The 21,058-nt window shown below is 44.5% G+C and overlaps 1 protein-coding gene across 9 annotated transcripts in view; it reads right to left on the bottom strand.

Annotated features, from left to right (window-relative positions):
- Positions 1–21,058, bottom strand: part of vps13d (vacuolar protein sorting 13 homolog D) — a 274,881-nt gene that overhangs the window by 26,349 nt on the left and 227,474 nt on the right. For 8 of the 9 annotated variants that reach the window (XM_050064560.1, XM_050064557.1, XM_050064558.1 and 5 more), the window contains 16 exons: positions 20,507–20,642; positions 20,381–20,428; positions 18,977–19,127; positions 18,625–18,841; positions 18,291–18,538; positions 18,008–18,199; positions 16,410–16,536; positions 15,989–16,131; positions 15,404–15,534; positions 9,580–9,755; positions 8,683–8,806; positions 4,429–4,664; positions 4,220–4,322; positions 3,524–3,681; positions 3,250–3,358; positions 2,897–3,067 (listed from right to left, as the gene is read on the bottom strand). In XM_050064560.1, the coding sequence (XP_049920517.1) occupies positions 2,897–3,067; positions 3,250–3,358; positions 3,524–3,681; positions 4,220–4,322; positions 4,429–4,664; positions 8,683–8,806; positions 9,580–9,755; positions 15,404–15,534; positions 15,989–16,131; positions 16,410–16,536; positions 18,008–18,199; positions 18,291–18,538; positions 18,625–18,841; positions 18,977–19,127; positions 20,381–20,428; positions 20,507–20,642 (2,470 nt within the window). The other variant, XM_050064564.1, reaches the window with a different exon arrangement.

Raw genomic sequence — 21,058 nt, forward strand, 5'->3', positions numbered from 1 at the left:
GTACACGCCTCGGTGCCCCCTCTGCCCATCTCCAGAAAACCTGACACACATTCTGGTTGGCTGCAAGACAAGACTAACACAAGGTTGTTACACCCAGTGGCACAATCAGGTGCTTAAGTGTTTAGCAGCAACCCTGGAGACCAGACAGACATCCCTCAATACCCTACCTCCTCCATCATTCCATCCTGCACTTACAAGAGTTTGTCTGCGAAGGTGCAAAGCAAACCAAGGTCAGTGCTGTAAAATCAGACACCAGCCAGCTGGAAGGGGCACGTGACCGGAAGTTATTGGTGGTTGGTAGATCTGAATCAGCAGCTATGCTTCCCATCTGAGATCGCCTCTTCTAACCTCAGACCAGACTTCGTGCTTTGGTCCTCTTCACTGCACCTTGTCTACATCATTGAGCTCACTGTGCCCTGGGAGGATGCCATGGATGAGACCTATGAGTGCAAGAGCCTTAACTACGCCAAGCTGGCAGCCAGCGCTGAGTGACACGACTGGAAAGCGAAGGTTTGCCCAGTGGAAATTGACTGCAGAGGCTTTCTGGGCAAGTCAACAACCAGGCTGCTTAAGGACATGAGAATTTGAGGCCAAGCCCAATGTCAGGCCATATAAGCCCTCTCCAGGGCTGCAGAACAGGCAAGCCAGTGGCTCTGTATTAAGAGGAAAGACATCACCTGGGCCCTAAAATTACACCAACAACAGCAGGGATAGAGGCAGTATAAGCAGAGGGGGGTGCACCTGGGATGCCAGATGACGCTGATGAGCCCTCTGGAGGTGTTGTGGATTTATCATTGAAACACCAGTGAAGGAGGGTGCCCATCTGATGACATCTCCCCCCAACGTGGCTCCCACTTGGAAACCCTCACTTTCACTCATAATCTCAACTATATGCAACAACAAGAAATTGATCAATCTAAAGCCCAGTATACACTATGTGATTTTGGGCTGTCCCAGACAAAAGATGACCAACGTGAAAGAAATGTGGCGATATCCTGGGCCATGGCTCTAAATGGTGGTCCTTCATTGCACAGTGAGAGGGTTTCAAGGATGGCTGTTGTTACAGTCTTATGATCAAAGATAGCTTGGGAGAAGAATTCTGAGTGTCAGAAATTTGGGATGACCATCTTACTGTGTGGCTGCTGTTATGACCGACGTCTAATAACCAAACAATAGAAATGCAGCATGAAATGACAAACACTGGTGCTAAACCCAAACAGACAGATAGCAGCTTGCCATGGAGGCAAAACGCACTAAAAGAAATGTGTGGGATTCCAGCAAAGAGGAAAACCTTGTGGAGTTGTGGCAGCAGAAGCCTTGTCTGTATGATGTGTCCTCCAGCTTTTACCATGGTTCCTTAAAGAAGGACAAAGCATGGAAGGAAATAGCGGCGGAGGAGCACCTGCCAGGCAAGCAAGCAGCTAACAAACACACACACAGACACACCGCAGTATAAAGTGCCCACAAAACTTTAGGTTATACAATAATGTGACTCTATGTTTGCCTAAAGTAATAACCTGGTCTGCATACATGAAACCTGATGTCATACCCAAGTTATTAGATCCATGTTGCACAGTGTAGCTTCACTAAACTTATAAGATTGCTTAAATCTCACAGTCTGTGGGAGGCTTGAAGAAGTTAAATTCCACCTGACTCATGTCAGGTAATTTTTCTCTCTCATTTACTATATGAAAATGAGGGAGTAGGGGAAGGTAGAATGTACAGCTTGGTCCGGTGGGGGAGAGATCAGCCTGAACAGATGTCTCTCTTTGGGTCTGTCTTCCCCATGCTCCTTCTTCCATTTCGGTCTATCTGTGCTCCTTCTTACTTTTCTATCCTTCTAATCTTAACCCAGTGGCTCCAACTCAGAAACCATCAGAAGACACTATCCCTCCCACTCATGGTCTCAAGTAGGTGCAGCAACAAGGGATTATAACATCTGGTCATAATCTGACCTGAACCACCCTCTCCCACCTGCAAACCATCTGTGTGTCTCTGTGTGTAACAAGCAGAGATCTTACAATCTGAATAATGCGCCCTTTAAACAGCATGAAACTGCACCATTCTGAACAGGTTTGTTGGTCAGTGGCACAAACCTTTTCTGCTGCCTTTAAATAGCAATACGCCTACAATGTGCCTGACCATCTAATTCAGGGTGCCCTATTTAAACTACTTTGGCCTGCCAACTGTTGATGCTTCCTTTGCAAGCCGCTTTGCAATCCACCTCCACCCAAGCTTCTCTTTGTCATGTTGTGTCTGACTTACCAATGTCATCTCTGTTTGTCATTGATGCTTGCTCTGTTCTGTTCCCTGGGGGTCTTTGCTGTTGCTCTCCCTGCCTTAGGCTTTCCATGGAGGCACATGGAGGGGCAGAGAGATGTTCGCTCTCTGCCTTAGGTTTTTTGCGTAGGCCCAAGTAAAGGCAAAGAGGCCCCAGAACAGAGCCACACCACCAAATGTAATACTACAATGGAAATTATGTTATCTATGACAAAAGTGGTCCTGACTGAAGTACATTTGCTACTTACACAATGTGGGTGCTGGCCATTAAAAATGACAACTGTATCGGTCTGAAACTAGCATAGACAGTTGTGCTGTGCTCTGCTTTGTGCTTTTTGTGTTGGGTGTAAGATAGGGCACAAAGACTTCAGGATCTGATAGATTTTGGTCAAAGTCAGCTAATTATCATCATTTTATACACGAGAACTGAACTCCATGAGGATTTACATTTTTCAGTAAAGGTCCCTCACCACAGATCTTTGAATTTAGAATGTAATAGTAGGGCAGAGCATCTTAAGTGCTCAACACCAGAGAAGAGGCAAGAGAACAGCTGGATGAAATTCTCAGTATCAGTGCTATTACTGTTAAAAAAAAGCCTACAAGCTTTTGTTCTCACTTGCAGAACACGTGTGGGTCCATCTGGCAGCACCTGGACTGACAGCACGCCAGAACCAGGTCTCATCTTCTGGTTGATGAACTGCTGCTCAGGGCCAGGCTCCTGCAGCCCCGAGTCTGGTCCCAGCACCACCTCTGCTCCATCATACAGACCTGCCACCCCGCCCTTCACCTGAAGCAAGTCAAGAATAAGTAAATTATACATAAAGACTGAAAGTGAAGAACGTGCATCAGCATCTCAGGCACCTGAACTCCACAGCAGTGCATATAGGACAGCAGTTCCTAAAACTCTGAATGAAGACATTTTTCAAATTCCATAATCAAATACATGTTACCATAGCTTGGTGAACCCACCTGTACTACCAGCCGGGGAAGGCCGCAGGTCAGCATGCCTGAGCTGAAGTACCATGTCTGGGTGGTACTGCGGCGTGAGTCAGGCCTTCTCAACATCAACGGCTCAAAACTGAGAGAGACAAATAGGTAGAGAAAGAGATACTTCTCACATCCATCCTCCTTATAGAGTTCCTCCCAGTTTATGGTCCAGTGTCCACAACTGAGTGTAAATGACTCCTCTGAGAAATATCTTGTGTTAAGCCTTTGACACTCTGCAGCTGCATGCAGTACAAACCTGTTGTCACTAACAGCTGCAAGCCCAGCAATGTCTAGCACCAAGGAGGATTCTAGTGGGCGTGGCTGTGCCGGTTTGCTCTGCGGTGGAGATGAGCCTTCGTGACATAGCATGCCAGTCCCAGTCATCCTCCACAGCTGGGAGCGCTTCCCCGGCTCCTGCACAACAATCAAAGTACATGTTGCAGCCCATTCAGTTATGGACCTTGTCTCCATGCTTTTTTCATGGGCTGCCTGCAACTAACGAATATTTTCATAATAATTTTCACCAAAAGATAACTTGTTTTGATAATGAGTTTATCTTTTAGTCTATAAAACGCCAGAAAATTGTGATACAATTGCCAGTCACCATTTTTCAGAGCCCAGGGTGACGTCTCTTTCTGTGCAGTCAGATAATAAGTTAATCATATAAAGCAGAGAAAGCAACACATGCTCACATGGCATTTTTGCTTGACTTAAAAAACTGATCATTCATCAAAATGATTATTAACTACAGTTTACTTTTCTGGCAACTCAACTTTCAGCTAAACTGACTATCAACTCTGTGCTATTTTTTTTCCTCTTCCTCTCTAAACTTTAACAATAATGACTCCAAACAGTCCATGCTATATCCAACTTTTAAAAATACTGTAACAGCATGACTTTTTATGTAAATCTCCCAGTGTGTATGTTTATTTTGGGTAATTTTATACAGTACCTTCTTTTTCAGGATGACCCTTTGAGTCTTGGTGTCCACGTCGAGAACCAGTTCAGCACAGCTCACCAGGCGCTTCTTCCCAACAGGTCTCTTCTCAATATTCCTGCATCAACAAAACAACACTGCTTACCTTTGTGACTTAAACCTTTATAGACGAGAAATGTAATGACGTGATGATGTTATTAATAAGTCATGGTGCTGGTCCATACGGTGAGAAAGTGTGTGTGGCTGCAATGTAGATGAAGTTCTCGTAGTAGAGCTTGTTGTACTCTCTGAAGAAGTTCATGTCGGATGTGACTTCTGAGGATCCAGCTCCCTTCACAGTCAGTGTGAGGTAGGGGGGCAGTGTGGGCTCATCACTGGCGTAGTCCAGCACTGAACCTGCCTTCACCTCAGTGTGCAGTCGAATGTCCACTACACCATGCTGCCAGAACTGGATAGGTACCTAAAGGGATTCAAACAATGCACTCCATTCAATTTATTGAAAATCAGTTTATTGACTTGAGCTCTCTTTTTCATCCTTCACTACTACTTCTGTTTCACTTTTCATGTGTACAACAGAATAAAACACCATGAATGTCTTTGAGGGGAGGTTGTCTGAAAGTGTGAACCGTTATCCTCACTGGAATAATTCATATCCTGACTACAAAGACACATGCAGTTCATGGAGAGAGAACTGGGAGCCCAGTATGTGATTTGGGCACAAAACTTCTTTTTGTACTTGGGCAATTATGCCCATCCCTTAGTAACAGGTCATGCTACTGTTAGGATTAACTGGACCACAGAGGATTTGTCATTTCTTAAATGACTGGACATGTGAAGGCATCTTCTCTTGCCATCTGAAATGGTGAAAGACCTCATATTCTTTGTTCTTCAAACAAAGACAGCTATTTGACACTCATCTCCACAGGATGCCTCATGGTCACACCCAAGTGAGACCAGTCGTCAAACTTGATTGGACAGTGCTTTTCCAGCGACATGCCCCTCTGTGATGTCACCAAGCAAATTTCAGGAAAAGTTGTGCTTTCTCCCACACAGTCTGTCCTCTTTCCTCCTGGGTCTTGACCAGCCCAGACAGGCTCTCTCTTGCTCCTGGGCCCTTGACTTGCCCAGAAGTTCTTCCCCGCGGAGCTGCTGACCAGCCCAGAAGCCCTTGCCCCTAAACCACGAAGGGGGACAACTGCTCACAGACTCTCGTTGTCGTGAACCACGACTCACGACTCGCCCTCGCTCACGGAGCAAACCTGAAACCAGAGATGTTAGTGTGCAAACACAAGGTTTGAAACTAACTTTCCAGCAACAAGGTGTTTCTCCTGGTTAGCACCCCAGCGTCTACCTCTGCACACTAGACTGACTAACATATTAGCATTCAACATAACTAAACCCAAAGAGGCAACTCAGAGTCCCACTTCACACGGTCAGGCAACATCTCCCCCGATCTTAAGCCAGCTTCTCACACTCACTCACTCACTCACTCACTCACTCACTCACTCACTCACTCACTCACTCACTCACTCACTCACTCACTCACTCACTCACTCACTCACTCACTCACTCACTCACTCACTCACTCACTCACTCACTCACTCACTCACTCACTCACTCACTCACTCACTCACTCACTCACTCACTCACTCACTCACTCACTCACTCACTCACTCACTCACTCACTCACTCACTCACTCACTCACTCACTCACTCACTCACTCACTCACTCACTCACTCACTCACTCACTCACTCACTCACTCACTCACTCACTCACTCACTCACTCACTCACTCACTCACTCACTCACTCACTCACTCACTCACTCACTCACTCACTCACTCACTCACTCACTCACTCACTCACTCACTCACTCACTCACTCACTCACTCACTCACTCACTCACTCACTCACTCACTCACTCACTCACTCACTCACTCACTCACTCACTCACTCACTCACTCACTCACTCACTCACTCACTCACTCACTCACTCACTCACTCACTCACTCACTCACTCACTCACTCACTCACTCACTCACTCACTCACTCACTCACTCACTCACTCACTCACTCACTCACTCACTCACTCACTCACTCACTCACTCACTCACTCACTCACTCACTCACTCACTCACTCACTCACTCACTCACTCACTCACTCACTCACTCACTCACTCACTCACTCACTCACTCACTCACTCACTCACTCACTCACTCACTCACTCACTCACTCACTCACTCACTCACTCACTCACTCACTCACTCACTCACTCACTCACTCACTCACTCACTCACTCACTCACTCACTCACTCACTCACTCACTCACTCACTCACTCACTCACTCACTCACTCACTCACTCACTCACTCACTCACTCACTCACTCACTCACTCACTCACTCACTCACTCACTCACTCACTCACTCACTCACTCACTCACTCACTCACTCACTCACTCACTCACTCACTCACTCACTCACTCACTCACTCACTCACTCACTCACTCACTCACTCACTCACTCACTCACTCACTCACTCACTCACTCACTCACTCACTCACTCACTCACTCACTCACTCACTCACTCACTCACTCACTCACTCACTCACTCACTCACTCACTCACTCACTCACTCACTCACTCACTCACTCACTCACTCACTCACTCACTCACTCACTCACTCACTCACTCACTCACTCACTCACTCACTCACTCACTCACTCACTCACTCACTCACTCACTCACTCACTCACTCACTCACTCACTCACTCACTCACTCACTCACTCACTCACTCACTCACTCACTCACTCACTCACTCACTCACTCACTCACTCACTCACTCACTCACTCACTCACTCACTCACTCACTCACTCACTCACTCACTCACTCACTCACTCACTCACTCACTCACTCACTCACTCACTCACTCACTCACTCACTCACTCACTCACTCACTCACTCACTCACTCACTCACTCACTCACTCACTCACTCACTCACTCACTCACTCACTCACTCACTCACTCACTCACTCACTCACTCACTCACTCACTCACTCACTCACTCACTCACTCACTCACTCACTCACTCACTCACTCACTCACTCACTCACTCACTCACTCACTCACTCACTCACTCACTCACTCACTCACTCACTCACTCACTCACTCACTCACTCACTCACTCACTCACTCACTCACTCACTCACTCACTCACTCACTCACTCACTCACTCACTCACTCACTCACTCACTCACTCACTCACTCACTCACTCACTCACTCACTCACTCACTCACTCACTCACTCACTCACTCACTCACTCACTCACTCACTCACTCACTCACTCACTCACTCACTCACTCACTCACTCACTCACTCACTCACTCACTCACTCACTCACTCACTCACTCACTCACTCACTCACTCACTCACTCACTCACTCACTCACTCACTCACTCACTCACTCACTCACTCACTCACTCACTCACTCACTCACTCACTCACTCACTCACTCACTCACTCACTCACTCACTCACTCACTCACTCACTCACTCACTCACTCACTCACTCACTCACTCACTCACTCACTCACTCACTCACTCACTCACTCACTCACTCACTCACTCACTCACTCACTCACTCACTCACTCACTCACTCACTCACTCACTCACTCACTCACTCACTCACTCACTCACTCACTCACTCACTCACTCACTCACTCACTCACTCACTCACTCACTCACTCACTCACTCACTCACTCACTCACTCACTCACTCACTCACTCACTCACTCACTCACTCACTCACTCACTCACTCACTCACTCACTCACTCACTCACTCACTCACTCACTCACTCACTCACTCACTCACTCACTCACTCACTCACTCACTCACTCACTCACTCACTCACTCACTCACTCACTCACTCACTCACTCACTCACTCACTCACTCACTCACTCACTCACTCACTCACTCACTCACTCACTCACTCACTCACTCACTCACTCACTCACTCACTCACTCACTCACTCACTCACTCACTCACTCACTCACTCACTCACTCACTCACTCACTNCTTTTCTAACATGACTGACAACAAAATAAGTGAATATGTATAATACGCGCTTGGATCGGATCGGTATCGGTATCAGCCAAAACTCAAGGCTGTAATATCGGTATCGGATCGGAAGTGAAAAAGCTGGATCAGGACATCCCTAATAATTAATAATTACTATTTATTTCAGATATCCAATTTGATACTTTAATTGGAGATATATTACAAGGTCAGGCCCGTGTTAAGGCCCAACAAATGGTGCCGTCATGTAAAACATAGCACTGGTGCCTAGATTACAACATTTTGGTGTCCCCGTGTGACATATGTATTGTGAAAGATTTCCAACAAATAGTATTCCCACTTTTTATAAGACCCAGTAAATTCCCTAGACTACCGAAGCTATCACAACAGCGGCTTACCTCAGAAATGTTGTCGATGCGAAAGGGTGGAGGTAGCTGGTCAGTGTCAGTGAAGGAGATCTGGTAGGTAGCTCCCTTCAGGGTGATCTCTGTCCGCAGGAAGAAAAAGTTCCCCAGTGTGTCCCTGTTTAAATCAAGATCCACCTGTCAAATACTTCACTTCAGTGACCATGCCAGCCATGTCGCTGGAATTGGTTTTCTGTACAGCATGGGGGGAAAAAACGCCCAGTGTCACAGTATCAGCAGCCCAACTAATAGGCAGAGATGAGATATTACACAGCTAGATTTACCACCCCACGGTTTTAGCCAACAACTAAGATTGACATGTTTTAGCCTCCACGCACTAGTCAAGTCCCTCTTACAGTTTACATCCATGTCTGTGAAAACATGGATGCTTGACATACACGTTTGTACCAAATTTAAGGAAATTCCCTCAAGATGTTCTTGAGATATCGCAGTCATGAGAATAGGATGGATGGACGGATGGAAGTATGGACTCTGGCTACGGCTATCGCCATTGTGGAGGCATAATAAAAAAGAATCACAGCATTACTGTGTGTACAACTAAGATTGACATGTGTTTCAATGCAAGGATCAAGTTAATTATGATCCAGATGGTGCAGTTTAGCAGTTTCAGGATAAAGACAGACAGAATTTACACGAGATGAGAATATGGGGGGTTACACTTATACCTTCAATTGCAATGTTCAACCCTATAATTTAATAATCAACAGCGTAAAAACACTTTTCGGGATATGGCTATAAAAACAAAACTGGACCTAAATGATCTGTATTTAACACAAGCAAAAGTTAAGAAAAGGATCAAATATTTGAGCATTAGAACATACAGTATATTCTCCAATAAAGATGTATTCTTATTTGTAAAGGAGGGCTCACCTCATGTTGACATGAAAGGACTTGGGTTTGTTGACCTCGAAGCCTCCAGACCAGGTGCAGTTGAGGGTGTCCATGAGACGCACACACAGGAGCTGATCGTAGTCATTGCGGGGCCAGTGGAAGACGACGCTGGAGCCTGGCAGGGTGGAGATGTAACCCTCCGGGTTGGCCGTACCCTACAACAAATGTATTTATTAGTGACTTCTGACATATTGTATTTACATTTATACTGTCCTGCTGTGAGTGAATCTCTGTGTGGGGGGGGGGGGGGGCTACAGATAGAGATTACTGTTGTGACCTCAGCCACATGTTTTAAACAATAGAGAGGCCTTGACAAACCCAGCCAGTCTAAGAACAAAGGAAACGGGCCAAGCTTTCATTGGTCCGGTAACTATAAAAGTGTAAATCACTTTTGAAATTCAAACTCTTGTTCCCTATTAGGCGAGTCAGATGGAACCCCCTATGACGTCACTGAGACTTTAATTGCCGCTGCGCGCTGACGCCCCTTGCAATCCCCGAGTGATGAGTTGCTGGAAGGAAGCCAAAGCTTTCTGTGCGCAAGTTACTGCTAGGGAGCACCTCAAACGTTTGAATTCAACCGACCTAGGCCGCCCTTTAGTTTCTTGACTCGCTGGACAAGGAAAGACATTTTTTCTTTTGTTTTTTTAACACTCCACGGAGCACCGGAGGAATGCTGCGCAACCCCGCCTCAGCATCTGCAGAGTTTGGAGAAACCCCCTTTTCTCCCGAGGAAGACGGAGCTACCGAGGCCCCGTTTCTTCAACTGAGTTGACTCAGCTGATCCCTCTTCTGCCACGCCGAGGACAGCATCTTTCATCCCGCTGTAGGAGGCTATACAGCAGCCCCGCGCACTCATCCCGCAGCAACAGACGGGACACACGTTGTCGTGCCGTGCGACTCAAGTAAGAGAGCTACAGTCTGGGTAAAGACTTTATATTTAGCGTGTGAATTAAGTGTGACTTTTAACTGTGATTTGTGAACTTTGAGGACCGTCGTGTCCCTTTCTTTGATAATCTGATCATTGATTGCTGTTTGTTGTTGTGCTCCATGCCATTGGTCCGACAGCCCATTGGTCCGACATCCCATTAGTCTGACGTCCCGTTCTTCCAATATGTGATTATACTAGGCTATACTGTATTTGTGTACCATAGAGGATCAGCAAACGCAACAAAAGTAGGCTACTGGTTGAGAAACAAGTGCCATAGAGAGAAGAGAGTGAAACACCATAACCTCTTGTTATTAACTCTGGGGTCGGAGTTGTGTGGGGAGCTCTCTGCGGTGCTGAACGGCTCCCGGCGGGCGTATTTCTGCCTTGATGGTGCGCCGCGACCGGCTCTGGGTCAGCTGGGAAAGGCGTGAGGCGAAGCAGGCTCACAGCTTATGTGTTTGCCACTTTCTTTTTCATTTTAACCTACATCATGATCTTTTCCTAACCCTAACCAAGTGGTTTTTGTGCCTAAACCTAACCAGACCTTAATCACAGGGCATCATGATGATTTCGGAACAACGGGACTTCGGACCAATGGGTTTAATATGGTCAGAACAATGGGATGTCGGACCAATGGGCAGACCCCGTTGTGCTCGCCGGAGCAAATTGATTGTGCCGTTAGCTGTGCCGGCCGCGCGCTCACAATACGTCGCATTCCAATCTGTAACAAGGACCAGTGGATGGTAGGCTGACCCAGTTAGTCTACCGGCCACTGACGGATAGGAAAGTGACCATTGTGTTCCTCCACGGCCGCTTTTTACCTCTCTCTCTCTCTCTCTCTCTCCCCCTCTCTTTTAACTAACCTACACGCACACTCGCACGCACAAACACACACCTTATACCTGTGGTAAAATCACACATTGCCTTGTGAGCAACTCCTTAAGGGCAATTCGCCATTACTACAGTCTACACACCTACACGTGTTGGCACAGCTATTCTGCTAGAGCATACAGTGTGTTTGATCCCGCTGGATGCCATCTTGTCCATACTTTAAAGGTGCACATGTGGCCAGCTGTTTTATGACCCATTGTCTTGTTCTAGTATCCTGCCTCAGTACTTCTTCCCTCAAATTTCCCGCCTTACTCTTATCAGTACCTGGCGTGACGTGACGTGACGTGTTCCCCAGGAGGTCACACCCGCCATTTTCTCTCTCTTTCTCTTTCCCTTCACGCAAACACACACACACACACACACACACACACACACACACACACACACAGACGCGCAGCACATGCAGAGACCCACTTGCATGCTTTGATTTGTTGCTTTTAGTTAGTCAATTTAGTGTAGTATGTTTATTAAGTGAACAGCTTGTGATTGTTGAATCATAATTGTTTAATAAACACTTGTGATTTTACTAGAGCAGTCCTTTGTGGTGATTTGTGCATTGTTTTTGTATCAATAGCTGGTTGTGATGGTCAGTGCTCGGGTTCACGCCTTCTAAATTATTTGATTGTTAATATTCATCTATATTAGCAAACTGAGATGAGGATTTTTCCCTTTTTGTCTAAAAACCGGTTGGTCATTGATCCCTGTATCCAGGGTGGTGCCCCAGAATTATTAATACACATTAATATTTTAATTTCTTAACTAATTACAATTGGTAATTAATAAACAATAACCAACTTGCCTTAAGCAAATCCCTACATTACTTCTCATTTTACAGCTAAACAGAAACTAAAAACGGTTTCTGAAACCATTTGAAGTGAAAAATAGACAATGCAGTAACAGAATCTTGATTTATATTTGATCAGCGCTGTTGAGTTGGACCGTTTGACAGCAATTTATGAGCAGTGATTGACTGCATTGGGCACTCCTCGGCTCTGATTGGCTGTTTTTGGTGCACTGCGGTAGATTCTAGTAAAGGAGGATCTAGGAGGATCATGATTTCTTCCACAAATTATCTGTCTCATGTACTTTTTTCAGAATTTAGTTACAGTTTCAGCAAATACGACACTTTTTTTTTTCACAACACTCACCACTACTTTAAAAGATAACTGTCGGTTTTTTCAACATTAACTTCATCTATCCAAATTTGGAGTATACTATGACATAAAACATGTTTCTTAAGGGGCTCTCTGTGTCTTGGGGGACTGCTTCGAAATCTGCTGTTCTACACTGAGCTAGTGACGTCAGTGGTGCTCTGTAGAACTACAAGCTATTTCAAAAAGGAAAGGAAAAACTATTGCCAAAAGAAGGCATACATTTCAACGGGCCCGAAACATTAAAACTACACCAACGCGTATCGGCTTGTGCCTCTTTCAGGGTCTAGTGACACACAGAAGCAAACAGAGTGAAACAAGCTATTTCAGCTTGGATTTCTGGTCTCCTCCTCTGGGTATCCATGGGCTATGCTCTAAATGCATCTAAAAACAAATCTTCCTTCTTGTCTAGCACTACAAACTAGCTGCCTGTTCACCAAAATAGCATTATTTTTTTATGAGTGCAGAGGATTATGGATGAGGGTATTTTTTACAGTGTATTGGCTGACTCGGATATTCAGGCAAGCCACCTGAAGAAATACAGCAGAAAGTGGCTGAGGCTGCAGCTGAGCCGTACAAGATGGCACTGCCAAGGGGGGAACATCCAGAATCTGAGTTGCAGAGAGCAATGACTGACTGGTGGTGTCTTAGCTCAGACTGCCCTCCAATGCCGACAGAAACTGAATCATTCAGCTGCACTGAATATCAGCGCGGGCAGTTGTTCTGGACGCTGTTGCCAACTACAAACCAGAGAGGGCCCGTGTGTGCATCACTATGCATGAAAGTTTTACTTCTCAGTACATTGCTGTTTTTTTGGTCATTTTATTTTGCTTCTGCCTCCAATGAATGACTGACAAGCTGAGAGACAGTGGGGAAATACAGCATGTAGAGCATGAATATATAAGCAATCGCCAGTTGTTGGACTAACTGTGGCTGGCTGGAAAATCACTGAAGAACTTCAGGATTGTGAAGTTAAACTGAAAAAAAATAAATAAATAAACAACCAAGAGCAGCAGGGCTGAGAGGGCAGATGACCATTAAGTGAGTATTTTTATCACCTAAAGCTGTGTTTTGGCTAACAAAGTAATAGATTTTGGATGTGGTGGTGATACACAACAACCAGCCACTAAACTAAACAAACATATCGTTTGTTGATAACACTACAGTGTTCACAAATTTATGTCATTTTTCCAGAGTGACAGTTAAACAGTTAAGTAAGTCATTTCAGACACCTTTACTTTTTGAAAAGTACTTTTTGGGGTACTGTGGGATTACTGGGTATCTGGGTCATTGCTACGAGCCCCCCGGTCCCTATATAACTGAAGTGAAAACTTAGTCTGCATACTCGGCGCAAAGTCACACATGCTTTCAGTGGGTGCTGGCCTCCGCCAGCTTTGTCCTTTTTTACCCATTCATGGACAGGATCATAAGGAGCAGCCGGGGAGAGGAAAGGTTCCGGTTTGAGGGCCTCACAACTCCATCTCTGCTGATGATTTGTGTCTGTTGGCTTCATCAATCCATGACCTGCAGCATGCAATGGGCCAGTTTGCAGCCAAGTGTGAAGTGATCGGAATGAGAGTCAGTACCTCCAAATCTGAGGCCATGATTCTCTGCTGGACAACAGTGGATTGCCCTCTCTGGATTGGGAGAGGAGAGTTACTGCCCCAAGTGAAGGAGTTCAAGTGTCTCAGGGTCTTGTTCATAAGTGAGGGTAAAATGAAGCGTGAAATAGACAGGCAGTTAAGCCTGGTGTCTGCAGTGATGCGGGTGCTGCACCGGACTGTCGTGGTGAAGAGGAAGCTGGGCTGCAAGGCAAAGCTTTGGATTTACCAGTCCATCCACGTCCCAACCCTTGCCTATGGTCATGAGTTTTGGGAGGTGACTAAAAGAATTAGATTACGGATACAAGTGGGTGAAATCAGTTTCCTCTGAAGGGTGGCTGGGCTCAGCCTTAGAGATAGGGTATGAAGATTGGACTTCTAGAGTCTTGGTCAATAACAGGCGGACCACGGATCGAGTCCGGACCCAGACGCCGTCCTGTACGAACCCGGACCTATAACAAGTAAATTATTAAGGGATTTTAAATTCTGACGTGACGGTTGTAGTTTCACCAGCACAATTTTTCTAGTTTTTACGGCACCAGTTTAGCTCATCAGGAAACACACAAACCAATTGCGTGCAAGTAAGTCATCCCACGTGATGCCACCCAGCCAATTAAATCCCTGCATTCCAGGCGATTAACATTGTGACTCTGTATACAGTCAGATGGGAGAGGTGAGTGACAAGCAGAAACACGATAGAAAAATAGAAAGATAGAAATATATAAAAAGAAAGAAAGTGATACAGGGAGAGAAGACGGAGAGGCAAGTGAGTGGGAGACAGGGAGAATCACAGAGGAAGAGGCAAGTGAGCTTTCCCAGGTCTGAGGAAAGTAGCCCTGTACATATTGACCATGTTTGGCTCCACATACAGCTGCGAGGCAGCTTTCCCCACAGTGCACATAACAAAAACTAAATATCGCTGCAGGCTCACCAATGAGCACCTGCACATGTGTATGAGAATGGCCCTGACACCATTCCAGCCCAGATTTAAAATCTGTGTCAACACGTGGGTCCCCCAAACAAGCTCCCTTAACACAACACCTAGAATAATGTCATAATATCGATATCAATGTATATGGTCAAAAATATCATGATAGTTGATTTTCTCAGTACCACCCAACCCTAAAACAAAGGCCCTTGACCCAATCTAAACTGATGCTGCTATCACTGTATAAGGTATGCATCTTAATCACTAGGCTACTAGAACACCCTGTAAATGTTTTATTTTTCACCTTTCCTCTTGCAAACTCTCTCTGAGCAAAGGCCAGTTTGTGTGTAGAGCGGTTGTCCAGCAGGTAGCGCGGGGCAAAGGTCACTATGTGAGTGTCCCTGTAGCGTCCTTTTCCTTTCCGCACACTGATGCCTGTGTTGATCAGACAGGGAACAATGAACATCTGACAAACATTTTTATTGATAATGTGACAGTAAAAGATTTATTTTATCTCTTATATCAACAATTAAATAAAAATTAAATAAAAAACTGCTGTGCAGTACAGAAAAAGGTCCATATGCAAAAAATAATTATCGATAATAGCCAAAAAGAAGCTGCAAGTTGGCACCAGACCTTTTACTCAAAGCATAGAAAGAGGAGAGCAAATTATGAGAAAAGTACTATTAGAGTCCTGGTCAGAGGAAAAATCTGAGGAGGTCATGAATACAATCTAATAGACTACTGCAATACACCATTTCAATTATTTTCTTATATTCCTTTGCAAAATGAGATACTGCAGACAGTAAAATGAACCTGACTTTAAAATGCTGAACACAAATTGGAAGCTCAGAATCAGGGCTGATTCTGTGTATCAGATACAACTTGCCAATATTGTAGATGAGGCCAGGTCTGTTCCCGTGCTGGATAACCTTCACTGCCCTTACTCCACTCCCTCCGTCCAGGGAGAAGCCCTGGCACCAACCTGGAACTCCATCTGGGTGAATCCCTTTCCCAATCCGCATAGTACACCTGGAATCAAGATAGACAGGAAAAAGTGGAATGTAGGGATGCAGCTGCTGTGACTCAGGAGTCTTGGTCATTACAGTGTAGGTGACTCTATCATTTGCACATGTTGTAGTGTCTTGGGCAAGTCTTTGAATCTCAGGCATGCTGTCACCGTCACTGTTTGTGTGCAGTCCTGTTGGGTAGAACATCGCTCACTACCTAAGACATTCTATATTGCCCAGATTTATGTGTTCAGGACTCAAGAGAGAAACAGAGTGGTCTGATCTCTGACACAGACTTACATAGCAGGCTGCTCCTTGTCAGTGTAGCAGAACAGTAATGGACTGAGGCTTCGGGCCAGCTCGTGCTCCTCAAACTGGCCTGCTGCATCAGCTTTGCCATTGTCTTGACGGAAAATTAATGGCAGACCTGAGGGGGGAAAATGGCTTTAGGGAATGATAACAGAGAAGATTTTTTTCTCATAAGCTGTACAACTGTTGTTAATAACAACTAGGGACCATCTTACAATGGGACCACACCAGCCGCAGTGCTGATCCACAACTTCAAGCTAATGTGGGCCAGGGGCATAAAGTGTGTGGGGGAGTTATGGCCCCTTCCCTTCTTCTGACACTCCTACTTCGGGCCCCCTTGCTCAGACCACACCTATCTTAAAAGTTTGTCTTCACTGTGATCTCAACTACATACTTGTTAAGTTACGTGACTGCATATTGCACTATTGCGATGCCATCACAGTCATGGCAGACAGATAGATAGACAGACACCTGGCAAAACACTCAAAACTACTTCTGTGGTAGTTGCTGCTACAATTTTATGCATTTTGCCATGATGACACACACACACACACACACACACACACACACACAGAGTTGTTCTTCTATCCTTGTGAGGACCCAGATTGACATAATGCATTCCTAGCCCGTTACCCTAAGGGACTGTTCGTTATTTATGAGAGAGAAGATGGTGCGAAAAGGGGGAGGCATGTCAAATAATTTTCAAAGCACTGGTGGAGAACTTATGTTTTTAACTTTGGCTCAGGGGAGAGGCATACAAATTTAAAAGGTTGTATTTTATATTTTACTACAGATTTTTAAAGAAAACATACCATCCATATTTTGTCAATTTGCCTTCCAAATTTTGCCAGTTTGCTAAATTTTGGCTATAATTTTTGATAATTTTTATCGATAATTGTTGGTAGTAATTTTTAGCGATTAAAAAGAAAACATGCAGGTTTGGAAGGCATTTTTTCATTACTGCTTGCTTGCCAAAATGACACCATTTATAATAGCCAGAAACTGTAAAATCAGAAATTTGGATTTTCAAATTTCTGACAGTCCTTGGACATATCATGAGCGATGAACACTTCCATCAGAAAAAACTAAATACATAACCAAACCTGAGCTTAAAATAGTGATATTTAATCAAAATCTCATATCTCTCTCAGTCTCATATACAATAAGAGTCAGTAAGTACTGTCTGTATTTTCATTCTAAAGTGGCCATATCCTTTAACCATAACAACTAAATTCCTTACCCGAACCCTTACCCTAACCTGAACTTATTTGTAACCTGAACCCTAAAACCAAGTCTTAACTCTCAAACAGGCCTATGAAGAAGTGAGGACCAGCCAAAGTGTCCTTACTTTTCAAAAATGTCCTCACTCTGTTGCTTAAATATATATTTTTGGCCTCATTATTTATCATGTACAAGTACACAGACACACAGACACAAGACACAGACACAGACACAGACACAGACACAGACACAGACACAGACACAGACACACACACACACACACACACAGATTCACAAGGTCAGAAGAAAACATTACCAGTCTTGTTGACACACACACACAGATTCACAAGGTCAGAAGAAAACATTACCAGTCTTGTTGATAAGCCAGTAGGGGGCAGAAATCAGGATCTTTAACGCCCCCTGCGCTCGCAGGATGATGCGGATGGTGAGGCAAAGCAGATGTTTGTTGGTGTCATACAGCCTCATGCGTACCACATAGTTTTGAGTCCCAGGAGGAATCAGCAGCTCTTTGCACACAGGGAAGTTCTCCAGCAGAACTCCTGCAGGAAACACACCATATACAACAGGGATTAGAAGAAGGACAAGGTTTAGGAAGTAGACACCAGCCAGTGCCTGACTTTTGACCCTGACCTAGCTCCATATTCTGTGAGGTGTCAGCAGCGTGAAGCACAGCCTCTTTTCCTGGCTTCAGTGAGCCTTTGATGGACGTTCCTTTAATATAGTAGTTGAGGTCACAGGGCAGCAGGTTGGCCAGCACCATGGTAGGCAGCAGGTAGATGGTGTGGCCTGGCTGTCGATAGATTTGCTTTGCACTGCCAGAAACCTTCTTGGCAGGCTGCTGGTCTGGGTAGTTCTCCTTTTTGATGACCACACAAAACCTGTGAGATGCAAAGAAACAAGGATAATGGTACCAGATATGAGGAAGACCAGAACTAAGAATAAAAATGTGACTGACTGTATTTACCTGAAGTTACGCTTGTGGCTGTCATCAAAGTCTGCTGACTGACAATCCCTCTTACTGCTGCTGATCTCTCCGGGCCGCTCCACGCTGGTCCAGTGGATGGGAACCTTACAGAAGAACAAGCCCAGGCCTTTGGGCCGAGCCTGCAGCCGCCAGGACGTCAGGTGGAGGGGGACCGCCAAGGCCTGGCCAGGAAGAATGGGAGGCAACACCACTGGTTCTGACAACACAGCGACACAGTTGGCTTTCATTAAAAATATAACATAAAAAAAGATTAAAATATATGAAATTAAAACAGAAGTTTAAGGATAAGAAATATTCATATTTAAACAAATAAAATGGAGCAGTGTCTTACTGTCAGGAGCAGAGGGGCTGTCGAGTCTGACCTCCATGGGAACATCCAGCCGGTTCTTCACCATGAGGGCAGAGCGGACAGTGATGACTTTCCTGGCACTGCCCTCCATTGTGATGGAGAAGACCACTCTGACTGGAGGCAGGGCCGAGAACTGGGGGGTCAAGAGGATTCACACACAAAACATGTCACAATCACATTTCAGTTCATATTGAGCATCCATGTTGTTTCAACTACTGCTGCCACCAAATGCTAAGGACAATCAACCAGGGTCTGTGTACCATTCGTTCGTTTGAATTTCAGTTAAGAACGAAAAAACAATAAAATGGAAAAACGATTTCTTATTTCATTATTTGTTTTTCAATGTCCAACAAAAAACAGATTTCGACTTCTTTTTCAAATATTTCATTTAGTGCGCAGGTCAAAAATAGAACATTTAAAAAACGGTCTTGATCCCTTTCTGTAATTTTGATATTTAATCTCTCTCATTTCTGTGCTCCGGAAGTTATTCAGCCTAGCACGTACTTAATTTACTGTCTGATACTGATAGTAGACTGTTGTTTATTATGGCTGCCTTGGAGTCCCAAGGGTTATGCGCTTGTTGCCGCGATTTAAAACATAACTTTGACTCTGTAACATCGCCATTGCTCTCGAAGGCACTGGTAGATCTACAGTCATCTGATTCACAGCTTCCGATTAGAATTTCTCGGTCCACCTTAAATGTCGCATAACGCATGTAGATGGCAGTATTCAGTCATTTTCAAGCTAATTCATAAACTGAAAAATTGAATACGGGGAAGATGAAATGAAAATGATCAGTAGAGTGCAACTGTCTTAAATTTTGAGCATTTTAACTGTAGCGTATTTTTCTTATTGTCTTTACTCATGGTAAGCTGCTTTTCAGTCTTGCTATTTCTGCCTATTTGCTGTGGTCTTGTTTGCTCTGTATTAAAAAGTCTTAAGAAACTAATATTCCAGCATAACAGGAGATGTCAAAGGGTATCATAATCATAGTTTTATTCATTTTACTGTAGTATTTCTTCTTAATGATCTCAATGTTAATTGTGATGTCATGTAAAAAAAAAATGGTCTAGATCACACACCACTATACTTAGACTAGTCAAATCTGGACTAGATTAACATGGAGAATCCAGAGACTCATTAAAACACAGTTTCAGATTTGTGAAACCTTTACTCTATTTCTTCTTGTTCTTGTGTACTGACGTCGATGGACGTACATCGTAGCCTGCGATTCAGTAGGAGCTGTCATCGTGCAGTCTGCATACATCAAACTTGATGTTGTACCCAAGTTTATCAGACCCATATCGCAAAGTGTAGCTAACTTAAAAGATTGCTAAAATCTCACAGTCTGCAGGAGGCTTTAGAAGAATAACTTGCCAAACTTACATAAACATGTGGGTGGATGATGTTGGTTCTGCTAATAGGACTGCCAACCTGTGAAAGAGTATCGGAGAAAGACTTCACATCAAATTCTGTTGGAAATCCTTAAATTAGTTTTTGATTTGCACTCACAGTATTAGAAGAGTTGTTTCTGTCTGGAGCTGCGTAACGGAAGAAAACGCCAACTTTGTCCACAGATACTGGCTTGGCTTGCTCCCATCCACACACACGAACCAGCAGCTGGTGCAGCTTCAGCTCATGAGTGTGTCTGCAGAGGAGGGGGCATCAAGGGATCACTGATACACAATCAGAATCTACTAAATGCATTTGTGGAATGAAGTGAAGTGAAATGAGAACAAAAAAAATAGTTTTAAAAATTCTTAAAAATAAAAAAATAAAAAGATGCTGCGTACATATGTATTCACCCCTTTTGCTATATATATATATATATATATATATACACACACATACACATACATACATACATAGGTGTGAAAAAGTGTTTGCCCCCTTCCTGATTTCTTACTTTTTTTGCATGTTTTCCGCACTTAAATGTTTCAGATCATCAAACAAATTTAAACATTAGTCAAAGATAACACAAGTAAACATAAAATGCAGTTTTTAAATGAAGGGTTTTATTAATGAGGAAGAAAACAAATCCAAAGCTACATGGCCCTGTGTGAA

The sequence above is a fragment of the Epinephelus moara genome, chromosome 16 (assembly GCF_006386435.1).
Source record: "Epinephelus moara isolate mb chromosome 16, YSFRI_EMoa_1.0, whole genome shotgun sequence".
Lineage (NCBI taxonomy): Eukaryota > Metazoa > Chordata > Actinopteri > Perciformes > Serranidae > Epinephelus > Epinephelus moara.